The sequence below is a fragment of the Gopherus flavomarginatus genome, chromosome 1 (genome assembly GCF_025201925.1).
Source record: "Gopherus flavomarginatus isolate rGopFla2 chromosome 1, rGopFla2.mat.asm, whole genome shotgun sequence".
NCBI classification, from domain to species: Eukaryota; Metazoa; Chordata; order Testudines; family Testudinidae; genus Gopherus; species Gopherus flavomarginatus.
Window position 1 is genome coordinate 69,035,318 of NC_066617.1, and position 13,602 is coordinate 69,048,919.

General features: G+C 43.8%; 1 protein-coding gene across 6 annotated transcripts in view; it reads right to left on the reverse strand.

Annotated features, from left to right (window-relative positions):
• The window catches only part of MDM1 (Mdm1 nuclear protein), a 39,324-nt gene that overhangs the window by 5,615 nt on the left and 20,107 nt on the right, over positions 1-13,602 (reverse strand). For 5 of the 6 annotated variants that reach the window (XR_007769429.1, XM_050923568.1, XM_050923561.1 and 2 more), the window contains 5 exons: positions 5,440-5,478; positions 4,876-5,051; positions 2,903-3,187; positions 1,345-1,493; positions 1,126-1,250 (listed from right to left, as the gene is read on the reverse strand). Coding sequence is in view for 5 of the 6 variants with exons in the window: in XM_050923568.1 (XP_050779525.1) it covers positions 1,126-1,250; positions 1,345-1,493; positions 2,903-3,187; positions 4,876-5,051; positions 5,440-5,478 (774 nt within the window). In the remaining variant the exon portion in view is untranslated. The remainder of the gene's footprint in view (positions 1-1,125; positions 1,251-1,344; positions 1,494-2,902; positions 3,188-4,875; positions 5,052-5,439; positions 5,479-13,602) is intronic. The other variant, XM_050923542.1, reaches the window with a different exon arrangement.

Here is a 13,602-nt window from a genome sequence, read left to right on the forward strand (position 1 = left end):
AACTTGCCAAGTGTTGTAGTGGATTCTCCATCACTGGCAGTTTTTAAATCAAGATTGGAGGTTTCTCTAAAAGATATGCTCTAGTTCAAATGGGAATTAATTCAGGAAAATTCTGTGGCCTGTTATGCAGGAGGCCAGATCAGATGATCATAGTGGTCCTTTCTGACCTTAGAATCTATAAGCCACGAAGACCCATGAAACTAAATACTGTCTTAGTATCTTTTTGACCCCTATGCTAGCATGTACAGAGAAATCAAATCTGAAGTAAAATGAAGCAGAAAAGTCCAAAAACAATGGAAGGGGAGAGAGACCCCAATGTGGCATACTTCTCTACCCAACCCATGCAGTTTTGAGCTCCGCATGACTTCAGGAATGAGCTGGGATATGGGTAGCAGGGAATTCAGCTGATCTTGGCAGCAGTCTTTCCTCTGGACTCTGCACACTTCAGAGCAGAAATATATATGGGAGATAATGCAGCATTCCCTCCCATACTCCTTCAGTTTCCATTGCTTAACAAAAATATATAACTATCAGCATAGGTGCTGACTCCATGGGGGAAAATTAGTAGGTGCACTGGCAGCCCCCCGGCCCACCTCCTCCTCCTTCTCCTTCTCCTTCTCCTCCTCCCCCTCTCCCAAGTGCGCTGCGTCCCCACTCCTCCTACCTCCCAGCGCTTCCCACCCAGCCGCCACTAAACAGCTGTTTGGCAGCGTTAGCACACTCTGGGAGGGAGAGGGAGGAGCAGAAACGTAGTGCGCTCAGGGGAGGAGGCGGGAAAGAGGCAGGGCTGGGGCGGGGATTTGGAGAAGGAGTTGGAATAGGGGAAGGAAGGGGGTGGGGTTGGGGCAGGAACTTTGGGGAAGAGGTTAGAATGGGGGCGGGGCAGGGGTGGAAAGAGGCGGGGTGGGGGCAGGGCAGAAGGGCAGGGGGTCGAGCACCCATGGGGAAGAGGGAAGTAGGCGTCCATGGCTATCAGCCTCTCCATCACAGATAACATTGAACATTTTAGACTGGAACATCCCAATCCTTAAACAAGCTTAAAACAATTATTCCAACCGACATAAAAAGGATACCCTATCTATATTTTTCTATACTGCATATTGACAAATGCTTGCTTTGTCTCACCCCTCTGGATTTTCTTTCTCCTGAGGCTTGTTTGGATGAAGAATAGTGTGTTTCTAAAGACTTCTTCTTTCTCTGCTGTGGGGACGAAGACTTCATTTTAGATGGAGACACTAAAACTGCACCTCCTAGAGTAACAGAAGATAAAATATTTTGTTACATTAAAAGCTTTTAATAAATTAATTCCCTCAAAATGTTGCTTTTCATTTTAAATATTTTTACCAACAGCTGGCGTGGTAAGATCATGATGAGTTCTTTGGGCTCCACCAAGTGTTTTCAACTTTGGAGTAGAAAGCCTGCCCCGCTTTCCTGATGATACTGAAGAAGAATCTGACCTATCTGCTGAAGGCTTCAGTAACGAGGCATTTTCTCTGCAAAAATGAGGAGGATGGTCTAGTGGTTAGGGCTCTGGCCTTGGTCCCTGTTCTACCACAGACTTCACATGTGACCTTGGGCATGTCACTTAGTCTCTCTGTCCCCAGTCTGTGGAATGAAGATAACAGCACCTCTTTACCTCACCTGGGTGTTGTGAGGATAAGTATGTTAAAGACATAGAGGGATACTACATTGATGGAGGGTCATAAAAGTATTTTCTAAGATAGAAAATATGACTGAATGTTATGTGTTACCAACAGAGTTTGTAAAACATGCATGGTAAATTGTAATTGTAATTAGAGGAAACATGGGCAAGCCAACTACCAAACACTACTCAGAAATAAGTCCTTGATATTTCTAAATATCTTCCTACTTTTTTTCCTAAACCCAGGCATTGTCAGAACTCCAAGGTTACCAATACATTCCCGCCCTCTCTCCTGTATCAGGAAACCACACCCAGGGAGATCTGGACACAGCTTCCTGCAAAGCCCATCAACACTGTTCAAGTTTGCTGAAAAAGTCACCAGGTATGTCTACACAGCAGCTAGGGAGGGTGCTTCCCAGTGCACGTAGATAGACACACTAACTCTGCTCAACTAGCAAGCTAAAAACAGCAGTGTGGATGCAGCGACACGGGCAGTGGATTGGGCTAGCATCTGAGTACAGTCCTGCCTGATCCTCTGGGTACATACTCTGGCTGCCAGCCTATGCCGCCGCCAGTGCTGCCATGCCATCCTACTATTTTTAGTGCACTAGCTCAGGCGGAGCTAGTGCATGTCTGTCTTCCCACACTAGGAGGCACTCTCCCATCTGCAGTGTAGACATACTTTTAAGCACTATATCATGCAGTCTGTTCAACAGTGACAGATAAGACTATCCTTTCAGTCCTACCAATCCTTCAAAATTGACTCTGAAGCAGATGCCTAATTTTAATTTTCCACATGGCTACATGTTGTGTTATCACTTGCCTATTCTGAATGGCCTTCTATACAACAACTTTTAACATTTTAAATGTTATGCATTACATTTACTCATATTAATCAAAATAGTATTTTGTGTTTAGTTTCTACAAATTGCACTTCTAAAAAATAGTTTTGCATTACTAAAATCTAATTTTCTTTGACGGAAATCATTCGCTGAGCCAAATCTGTGAAGCAGCTCAGGGTCTATTTCTTCTTCTATTTTGCCCTTTGCCTCTGAAGGGAATTGGTGTAAGAAACAAATCCTCTCTTATTTTGAAATTTAAGACACTTGTTGCTAATTATTAATATACAGACTCTTGCCAAACTAGTGCCCTAGCTGATTACCTGTTAAGTGCACTAGCGTGTAAAGTTTAGTTTATTTTTAAATCACCCCATAAAGCATGGAAAAGTAAGAAGACAGACAATGAAATTTTAAAATGTACCCTTTTATTTTGTTGTCCACAGTAGGATTCTTATCATTTGCTTCCAATTTCTGAGCCTTTGCTGACTCCTGTTTATTTTCTTTTTCTTCATCTTCCTCTAATCCTGGTGGCTGATTTTCCACTTGTTCAGTACTGTCTTGTTCACCCCAAGCTAGACGTCTTCTGACTGGTACAGTGGAGGCATCTGACATGCCTAACTTCTCTGTATTGTTCTGTTGGGACTGTTCTATTGAGTCAGGTTGTGGCAGCACGTTTTGGCTTGCAGACATCTGTTTCTCAGGAGCTCTATAAAACAAAGCAAACAATGTTTCACTCACCAAATATTCACTTGGTTTTTTTTCCAATTTACTACGTATGTATGTGTCTCCATAAAATGCATATATCCAATTCAAGAACATGTCAGAAATTAAGGGTTTAGTTATTAAAATGAATACAGATTAATCAGTCATTTTCAAAAAAGGAGCTTACAGTAGACTTCTAAGTCCATACTTCAGCACCTACTTGATTTTCAGATGTGCTGAGCACCTAGTGGACCTCAGTCAATGGGAATTGTTTGATGCTGAACACTTTTGAAAATTAGGCTGGTGTTAAACAGACTTTAGAGCCTATTTTATGGCTCCATCTTTTGAAAATCTTGGTCTTTAAATTGTTCACAGAAGTCAGGCATTTGTGCATGCAAATGAGACTAGTGTACAAGAATCCATTTTGCACAAAAACCAGCCAGTTTTGAAAATCTGGCCTTGTATTTGACATCAGACATTATGATGTAATAAACACTCTTAAGTTTCATCTTGCTTTTATTATAGCTACAATTACACAAATAGATCAAATATTCTCCCTCCCCCCTAACCCCGTGCCTCTAAGACACTGCCTGGGAAAAAGAGGGTTGTATATATAGTATCCTACACAATGTTTTGAACGATCAGATTTAAGGTGAGGTGACCAAACTGCTTTTTTGGTTTAGGAATAATTAGCTATACAGCATTATTAATAAAAAGCTCTAAAACTTATTAGCAATAAATGACAGATTTAGTATCTGCTCCATCCATCTTTATGGCCTCCAAAGGGCAGAAGCAAAAAACCAAGAATACATAATTGCTTTTTCTTGATTTTAGAAACAGAAGTGCAGTGGGACTAGATCTGCTAATCACAAGCCTATTGATTTGTTTCTACAAAAACACCAACACAACTGTATGTAGGCAGGCATGACAAAATTTACATAATGTAGGGTTGTGATGGAGTGGGAGTAGCCTAAAGCTAACTCACCACTCTGTAAACTTCCCTGCATTTACTAAATTAGGAGATAATTAATTAAGGACTGGGTGATTAATCAGTTAACAAGAGAATTCAGTTCATCAGATGGGGATGGTTAAAAGGGAGTCAGGAAAAGAGAGGGGAAAGGAAGGGCAAAGCAGCCCAGGATCTCAGAGAGAGATCTCTCCCTCCACCCCGGGCTTGTACTTAGAGAGAAGGGTGAAGCTTGGGGAATGTCTTAAGCTGCAGAGACACAACTGCACATGACAAACATAGGTGCTGGAAGTAGGGATGCTGCCGCACCCCCTGGCTCGACATGGTTTCCATTATATACAGGATTTACGGTTTGGTTCAATGGCTCTCAGCACCCCCACTATACAAATTATTCCAGCATCCCTGATGACAAATAAAACACTGGTGGATCTATATGGTAGTGTGCGAGGACTGCTTTTCAAGTGAGAATCAGGCTGCGGGGGAGTGTATCCTACCTTGTTCCTTCAGTAAATGTAGTCAAATTTCATATTTGGGTTCTCAACACATTACAATAAAATTTGAGTAGAAAAGTATGTGACTTTCCATCTGCTTTAAAAACATTTATGCAAAGTCTAGTAAACACTAGGGATCTTAAAGTTGTGTTAAATCTCAATTTAATTTTTAAAAAGTTTGGTTTTTAAAGCTACAATTTTACATTCCCTTCACATCCAGAATAAGCACCTTACCCAGCTAGATCTAGCGCTCTGATGGTGTTACTAATGGTTTCTTCGGAACTGGAATTTGAGGACACGTCCCAAAGTCTGTTGTTATCTGAAAGAATCTGATTCAGATGATACCGAGAGAAGTGGGTTCCCTGTACTCGTTGCCTGTAAGCCTCCGCTTTCTCTCGAAGTTCCTTCACCTGCATATACAGATGTCACAGGGTACATTTGTTTGCTATTTTAAAATTCAGTGAAGTTATTGTGAAGTATTATTTGAGCTAGCTAATGCTAATTACAGTAGAAAGGCATGTTACACACAGTACAGGACCAGTCACAACAAAAATACTGCCAGGTGCAATAAAAGCAACAAAACAAAAAGTTAAGCCAAACTAGCAAATGTATTTATTTAGAAAGCATGTGTTTGAGCAGTCAAGCTATTGCATAGTTACCGATCACTTATTCAATAAGCATGAAAAAAATTATGCAGCATCTATGAACAAGTTTAGTGCTGGATTCTATTTCTTCGTCAATGTTCAGAAATCATGAAATTGTTCCAAGCATTAAAACAAGAACTTAGGTGCAACCAACCTCCATAAACCACATGTAATTTAGGATGTTTTGAGAATCCTACGGGGAGGAATACAGAAACAGTCTTAATATTTCTTTTCTATGACATCACATTTTAACATAACTATGCAGTGAACCATTGTAAAGCTGTCACTGTAGTGCTACGCTGCCTCCTAGAGACTAGATACAAAAATGTTGTAATCTGTTATGTTTTAGCAATACTTTGCATTTCTTGCAGTGATACATTTAAGCATCTGAGCCTAACAGATCACTTTTAAATCTGTAACTTCTGAATACTTCAAGGTGGATGTTTAAGACAATGGACTTTCTCATATGTATAAAGTTAAGCATATGCAAATGTGTTTGCAGGATGAAGACCTTGGACTGTGAGTTCTGTAACACTGCAATAGTCACTTGCTATATGTTTGTACAGAGCTTAGTACAATGGGGAACTGATTTTGCACGGGGCCTCTAGATGCTTCTATAATATCAATATTAATAGCTACAGCATTCATGCTAAGACACCAGTCACTGTAACATCTAGGCATGAGATCGAAAACATACATTTTAAAAAGAGTAAGAAATTATTTTTGGTCTTAATTAAAATATAAACATTTTAACCCCTTAATTTTAGTCACGATAATGCCATAATTTTATTGCTAAAATATTTTCACAAAATTAAGAAATTAGATTAGGAGAGCTCCCACATCACACACACACTCAGTCTTGTCCTCCACCCAAATACTATTTGCTAATAAAAAAAACCTTGCTTATATTTTTATATTCTTAAGAATTCAACAAGATCCCTCACCAGCAATATTATTGCTATACTGATACTGGCTCATGAAAAAGGTTAATGGAAATGCAGTAGGACAGGGGTCCCCCGTCTAAGTGCGCCCACGTACTGGCCAGAGAACGAGCATCTGCCGAAATGCCACTGACAAGCAGCGTCATCCAGAGGCGTCACTGCCGAAATACTACTGATTTTCGGCGGTATTTTGGCAGTGACGCCTATTGATGTTGCCACTTGTCAGCAGCATTTCGGCGGATGCTTGTCCACCGCCATGGTCCTCCGTGGCTCGCTGTCTCCAGACGAAAAAGGTTGAGGACCACTCCAGTATGATAATATAACGGCTGAGAGCAGGTATGCTTTTGTATTAAATCTCAACTAGTTTATTTTATTTACTCTTCAATCATATGTTAGATTTCTCTGTTAATCTGCTGGAAGAATTATACTAAGGGGCCCAATTCTGCCTTCTGTTGTACCCATGTAATCACAGTGAAGTCAACTGCACAGAGGAGTGAAAATTCACTGGGATTGCATCGCTATAACTGCAGACTTTGGCTCACTGGGCCTCTCAGTTTAAAAAAAACCCAAACTATTCTTTGAGAATTTGTCACTTAAGACAACAGAATGCTTGATAATATAATGAAATTTGTAAGATTATTCAGTTTAAACAGAGGGATCAAAATTAATGATAGTTGATAGACTGAACTAGAACAGTCAGAATATAAATTCAGAGCAATAGGACTCTGCAGAGGGAGAAAAGGCATACTGAAAATGCTCTGCCTCCAGTGAATTGTGAAGTACAAAGAACAATCAAGCTCTTTCAATGACCCAGGAGGTAGCATTATCCCAGCAGGACACAGACCCTAGACAGTCCTACTGTCTTTATGAATTACCTCACATTAATTTTTTAAAGGGATGATTCAAAGTGATTTCTATTCTACTGCTGAAAAATAACCCTTACTAATACATATTAGAACAGTTTCCTGGAAGCAATCATTATAGCTAAAGTTATACTGAGATTTTCGTTATAACTCTTGTTTTCGCATGCTTTAGAACCTCTCTTTTGGGGCTGAAATTGTTTGTGTGGTCTCAGCTCATAGGGGAACGCTTTTGCAAAATTAGAGAACAGCTTCAGGTGTTTAAGATACTAAAGACTGAAAAAGGGTTTTGTTTATGGGAGTGAAGGGTGTGATGATGTGTGACCCCCAACTGACATGTGTGTGCTGGCAAGGACCCCGTAGTGTAGCTATGGTTACAGTAACTCCTCATTTAATGTTGTAGTTATGTTCCTGAAAAATGCGACTTTAAGCAAAACAATGTTAAGCAATTCCAATTTCCCCATAGGAATTAATATAAATGGGGGGGGTTAGGTTCCAGGGAAACAATTTTCACCAGACAAAAGACTGTTTTTTATATATATATATATACACACACATACATACACACACACACACACACACATATATATACATATATATATATATACACACACACACAGTATAAGTTTTAAACAAACAATTTAATACTGTACACAGCAATGATGATTGTGAAGCTTGGCTGAGGTGGTGAAGTCAGAGGGTGGAAGGGCGTGGGATATTTCCCAGGGAATGCCTTGCTGCTAAATGATGAACTAGAACTCAGCTGAGCCCTCAAGGGTTAACACATTGTTGTTAATGTAGCCTCACGCTCTACAAGGCAGCACGAATAGAAGGAAAGGAGACAGCATGGCAGACAGAGACAGGGACATACACCCTGTGTGAAAGATGCACATTGTCCCTTTATGTATGCTGAACCCACTCTAAGTACACTGCCTTTTTAAGTAGATCAGCAAGTTGAGACAGTAGCTGCTGCCAGCACACTTCCTCCGTCCTGAGCCCTGTCCTGTTACCCCCTGCTCTATGGAAATGGGGTAAGCAGGGGGCAGGAGCAGGGGGGGAGGGAACACCCTGATATTAGCCACCCTCTTCCCCTCACCCCCACCCAGCAAGCAAGAGGCTCCCGGGACCAGCTCCAAGGCAGAGGGCAGGAGCAGAACATGGCAGTGGGGGGAGGGACAGCTGAACTGCCGGCAACTGATAGCCTGCTAGGCGGCTGCTGCACAGGGAACTTAGGGAAACCGAGAGCTAAAAGGGGCGCTACCAGTCCACTCTGGTTCCAAGCCCCCACCAGCTAGCTGCAATGGACTGCTCTTCCTGCAAGCCGTGGACAAATCAGATGGCTGCTAAACGACATTATAAGGGAGCATTGCACAACTTTAAATGAGCATGTTCCCTAACTGATCAGCAACATAACAACGAAACAACGTTAACCGGGACGACTTTAAGTGAGGAGTTACTGTACACCGGCAAAATTGCACTTTTGCTCAGGAGATGCTTAAATAAGCTATGTGGCCGCCTGACAATATCCTGAATAAATCTTATGGAATTAAGGAACTTTTTTGAATTAGGTTAAACCTTATTGAATTAGGGTTAGTACCTTTGGGGTACATTGTATTAAATATGCAATTGTGTATGTGTTATTGTGGCACCATATGTGCCTTCTCTAGTAGGAAGGGGGATGCTAATGTACTTCCTCCATTATCAGCCCTTTGAGGCGACCCCTCTGGTAAGATGTCCCTATACTAATTCAAACTGGATTCTCCAGAACAGATAAAGAAAGGGTTTTTGGATAAACCACCTGGTTTTAAACTGGCTCCTGGCCTTCTTCCTGATCCAGCAAATGGAACGGACTTTTGGTCCACGGAGGGCCCTTATCTTTGAGAAGACTGGGAAAGACTGGATCCACGGAGGCCTCATAAATCTGAGTGCTTGTTCTGAGCTGAAGCTGTCATGAACTTGTAGCCACAAGCAATTCCCTTGGGTAAGGGGTTAAAGGACTGCTCCTGACAGCATCCATGTTAGGGTGTATATACACTTGAAGGGTTTTTGCACTGTAAATTTCACTGTTGATAGGGAACCAGTGAAAGTAAAGTGCTGGTTTGTGTACTCACTTAATTCCTCAGGCATCAGAGAGTGTTTCCATTAGCACAGTGTTGGGCAAACTTTTTGGGCCGAGAGCACCTCTGGGTTGGGAAATAGTATTCAGGGCTGGGGCAGGGGGTTGGGGTGCGGGAGGGAGGGAGTGCACGGTGTGGGAGAGAGGTGCAGTGTGCAGCAAGGGGCTCAGGGCAAAGGATTGGGGCATTGGAGAGGTGAGAGGTGTATGAAGGGACTTAGGGAAGGGGACTGGGGTGCATGGGGGTGCACAGTGCATCACGGGGCTCAGGGCATGGGGTTGGGGTGCACAGGGGTGCAGGGTGCAGCAGGGAGCTCAGGGCAGGGGACTGGGGTGCAGGAAGGGTGCGGGGTGCAGCAGGGGGCTCAGGGCATGGGGTTGGGGTGCACGAGGGGTGCAGGATGCAGCAGGGGGCTCATGGCATGGGGCTGGGATGCACAGGGGTGCTGGGTGCAGCAGGGAGCTCAGGGAAAGGATTTGGGGTGTAGAAGGGTACAAGCTGCAGGCAGGGGGCTTAGGGCAGGGAGTTGGGGGCAGGGTACAGGAGGGGTTCAGGCTCCGGCCCCACTTATCTCAACCGGTTCTGGGGTCGCAGTGGTGCACACCGGGGCCAGGGCAGGTTGCCTGCACGCCTGCCCTGTCCCCGGCCCCATACCATTCCATGAAGCACTGCAGCCCCTGGGGAAGTGGGGGCGGAGGGCTCTGCGTGCACTGCCCTTGCCGTGCCTCTAAGTACCTCCTCCAAAGCTCTCAGTGGCCGGGGTTCCCCATTCCCGGCCAATGGGAGCTGCGGGGGCGGTGCCTGGAGGCAAGGGCAATGCATGGAGCCCTCTGCCTGCCCCTCTGCCCAGGGGCCACAGGGACATGGTGCCAGCAGCGCCGCAGGTTGTAGTTTGCCCACCCCTGCATTAGCAGCACTTCCATCTCCAATGAGAGCAGCGCTCTAGGGCAGTTATCCGACAGTGCAGCTCTCTCCGGTTTGACAATGGGTCTTGTGGGAAGGGGGGGTGATCGCGGGGCATCCTGGTTCCCTGCACAGCCTGCTCTCCCCAAACACCGATAAGCTCCATTAGCTCAGCCTTGCTCCAAGCAGAGGATCGTTTGCTCTGTGTAGCAAGCATTGTCACCTGGTCAGATAAGTGAGCACTTGCCAAGAAAACAGGAAGGGGAGTTTCAAAGTTCCATGGGCTTTACTTGGGGAGGGGTGGAGGTCTGTTTACCTGGCATCAGAGCAGCAGAGCTGCTGGTCAGAATGGTCACCTAGCACCGTGGGATATCCTCTGGAGGCTAAAAGCTGTGTAAACAGGAAGAATGTGTCTTCACTTGCACATCATCGCTAAAGCATCATCGGTAAGAGCCATAACGTCTCTTGTGGAGGTGGTTTTCTTTTTGCGGTGAAATTTCTGAGTTTCACTGCAAAAGGTCATTGGCAAGTATAGACGCTCCCATGGTTTTTGTGCAAAAAAGGGACTTTTTCCCAAGTGTATATATGCCCTCAGGGTGAACTCTGGTAAATTTATTAGCATGCATGTAGGTTCTTTTATTTTTAATATATTTTCTCTGTACTGTTTTTAACCTTCAGAATAAAGTAGGCTTGCATAGGAAGTACTGTGTGGTACCTTATAACTGTACCAATTATACCTATTAACCATCTCTGAAGAGAAAGCAAGCATGTGTCCTTGAGCAACGGTCTGTGCTGGGGATTATACAGTGAAGGCAGAGAACTGTGTACGCTGGAAATACCTCTGTTGGGAGGGAGGGAGATGCAGGTCTCCACTGAGAAAGGCAACAACTGGGGAACTGCAAGCCTGAGAGTGGCTGCCCTTGCTGGGGAAATACAGGTGCAGTTGCCATGACTATACCTGTAAAAATGCAGTTTTGTCACTATATTCTGCGTCCGCTCTAGGAGCACGTTGCCAGAATAGAATACTGATATAGCTATATCGGTAAAACCTTCAGAATTTAGATCTGACCAAGGGACTGGAAATGGGGATAGAACACTCAAGGAAATAAATACAGGCATGACTGGCACAGTTTTGTTACACTTTTTAAACTGGAGGTAGAGGTAAAGAGGAATGGCAGGAATGCAGGAATCACTAAGAATAAAAAGATTGGAAAATGAAGGAATGGGAATTGGGACAGTCACAACTCATCACCTAGCTAGCTATGATCATCAGCAAGCAATGTTTTGCAGCTGTCAGAGCAGAGGACAGTCTTAAGGAGAGATTTGATGTTGTTAAGATAGTAGTTGTGTAGATCTTTTCATGGAACTTTGCCCCATGCATCCGGGATGGCATGGAGAAAGCAGGATTGTGGTTGAGGGGAGAAGCTGACAGGGTGGACATTAAAAGATAGCAGTGTTGGCAAAGTGATGGTGGTGGATAACAGTGTGATAAGTTAAAAGATCAGCTAGGCAAAAGAGGGCTAAGTTGTGAAGGGCCAAAGCACATTTGTGTCACCTTTTTTAGTGGCTTTTTGGGGGAAAAGGAGGGGCAATTGTTTTTGTTTTTTTTATTTAACTGATCGTAGCTTCACTTTTTCTTCCAGTTAGGGATTTATACTTGTCTCATTGTTTTGCAGAAACCTATTTCTCAAATGGTGGAATGCTTTTAAATTGCAAATGTATCTGAAATATTTTATTCAGTTCTATTTATTGTTACATAAGGCCTGGAAGATCAGGCCCTAACTCAAGAAAAACTAGTGGAGGAGCAAGGATCAGGTCCATAAGAGTTTTTAACTTGTTTTAAATTAGCTCCTCTAGGAGTTAATTTAGCCCTTCTTGTACATTTTCTCCTGGAGCGTGGTAAATTCCCAGCTTTAACTTACTTTTCAGCCTTTACTACTTCAACTCATTTTTAATTAATTAAAAGGTATAGTTAAAATGACTGCAAGCCTCCCAAGTGAAACTACTTCAGAGACTAAGGGTTGTACTGTATTCTCATTTCATTGTGTGGGGATATTAGTCAGACACAGTAGCAGTAATAAGTGCCATATGGTTAAACCCCTCAAAGCAAGATGAGAACACCTCTCCAGGATAGCGGTGTTGGAACACTTTTTCTAGTGGGGATGCTGAAAGCCACTGAACCGAACTGTAAACCATGTATATGATGGAAACCACTTCAAGCCAGGGGGTGCTGTTGCACCCCTGCTCTAAAAGCCATTTACTGCTCTATGTCTACATGCAGAGCTAGTCTGATATGCTCACAGGCGACGTGTAAATCAGAATCTGAATGGCAGAGCCCAGTCAAGGAAGATCAAAAGGGAAAGTTAACTTTTGAAGTATACACTATAAAAATATATTGTCATAAGTAAAAGAGAATCTGGGGAGAGAAGAGTGTGCATGTGTGTGTGTATATATAAACATGAGATTAGTAAAATACAGACATTCCATTTTAGTTAATAATATTTTAGTATTAAAAGTTACCAGTTTTTTCAGCCATCCAACCCAAATTCTTTAGTTAGTAAGCTCTTAGGAAAAAAATTCCACCACTTTTGTTTTGAATACTTCATCATGGAACTTCTTCATTCTGATGTGACTTTCAACCAGCCTTCTTTATGATTGCCCATAAACAAAAAAATCTTCCTGGGAATGCCAGTCTCAACTGGAAACACAGGTCTATTGTCCTAGAGCAGTGCTTCCCAAACTTGGGATGCTGCTTGTGCAGGGAAAGCCTGTGGCGGGGAGGGCCGGTTTGTTTACCTGCCCCGTTTACAGGTCCAGCCGATCGCAGCTCCCACTGGCCGCAGTTCGCTGCTCCAGGCCAATGGGAGCTGCTGGAAGCAGCGCAGGCCAAGGGACGAACTGACCGCCGCTTCTGGCAGCGCCTATTGGCCTGGAGCGGCGAACCGTGGGCAGTGGGAGCCACGATCCGCCGGACTTGTGGACGGGGTAGTAAACAAACTGGCCCAGCCCACCAGGGGCTTTCCCTACATAAGCGGTGTCCCAAGTTTGGGAAACACTGCCCTAGAGTGTGGGAATCTGCTCATTTCTCTTAGCCCTCGTCCAGACTACCCCACCGTATCGGCGGGTTAAAATCGATTGCTCGGGGATCGATATATCGTGTCTAATCTAGACGCGATATATTGATCCCCGAGCGCGCTTATATCGATTCCGGAACTCCATCAACCCCAACGGAGTTCCGGAATCGACACGGAGAGCTGCGGACATCGATCCCGCGCCGTCTGGACGGGTGAGTAATTCGATCTTAGATATTCGACTTCAGCTACGTTATTCACGTAGCTGAAATTGCGTACCTAAGATCGATTTCCCCCCCCAGTCTGGACGAGCCCTTACTCTCTAATGAAAGGCCACACATATTTACCTCCTACAACTCTCCACCTGACCCCAATAAGGATCACTATTGTCTGATAAGGCACTAAGTAGTTCTCCATTAACAGCA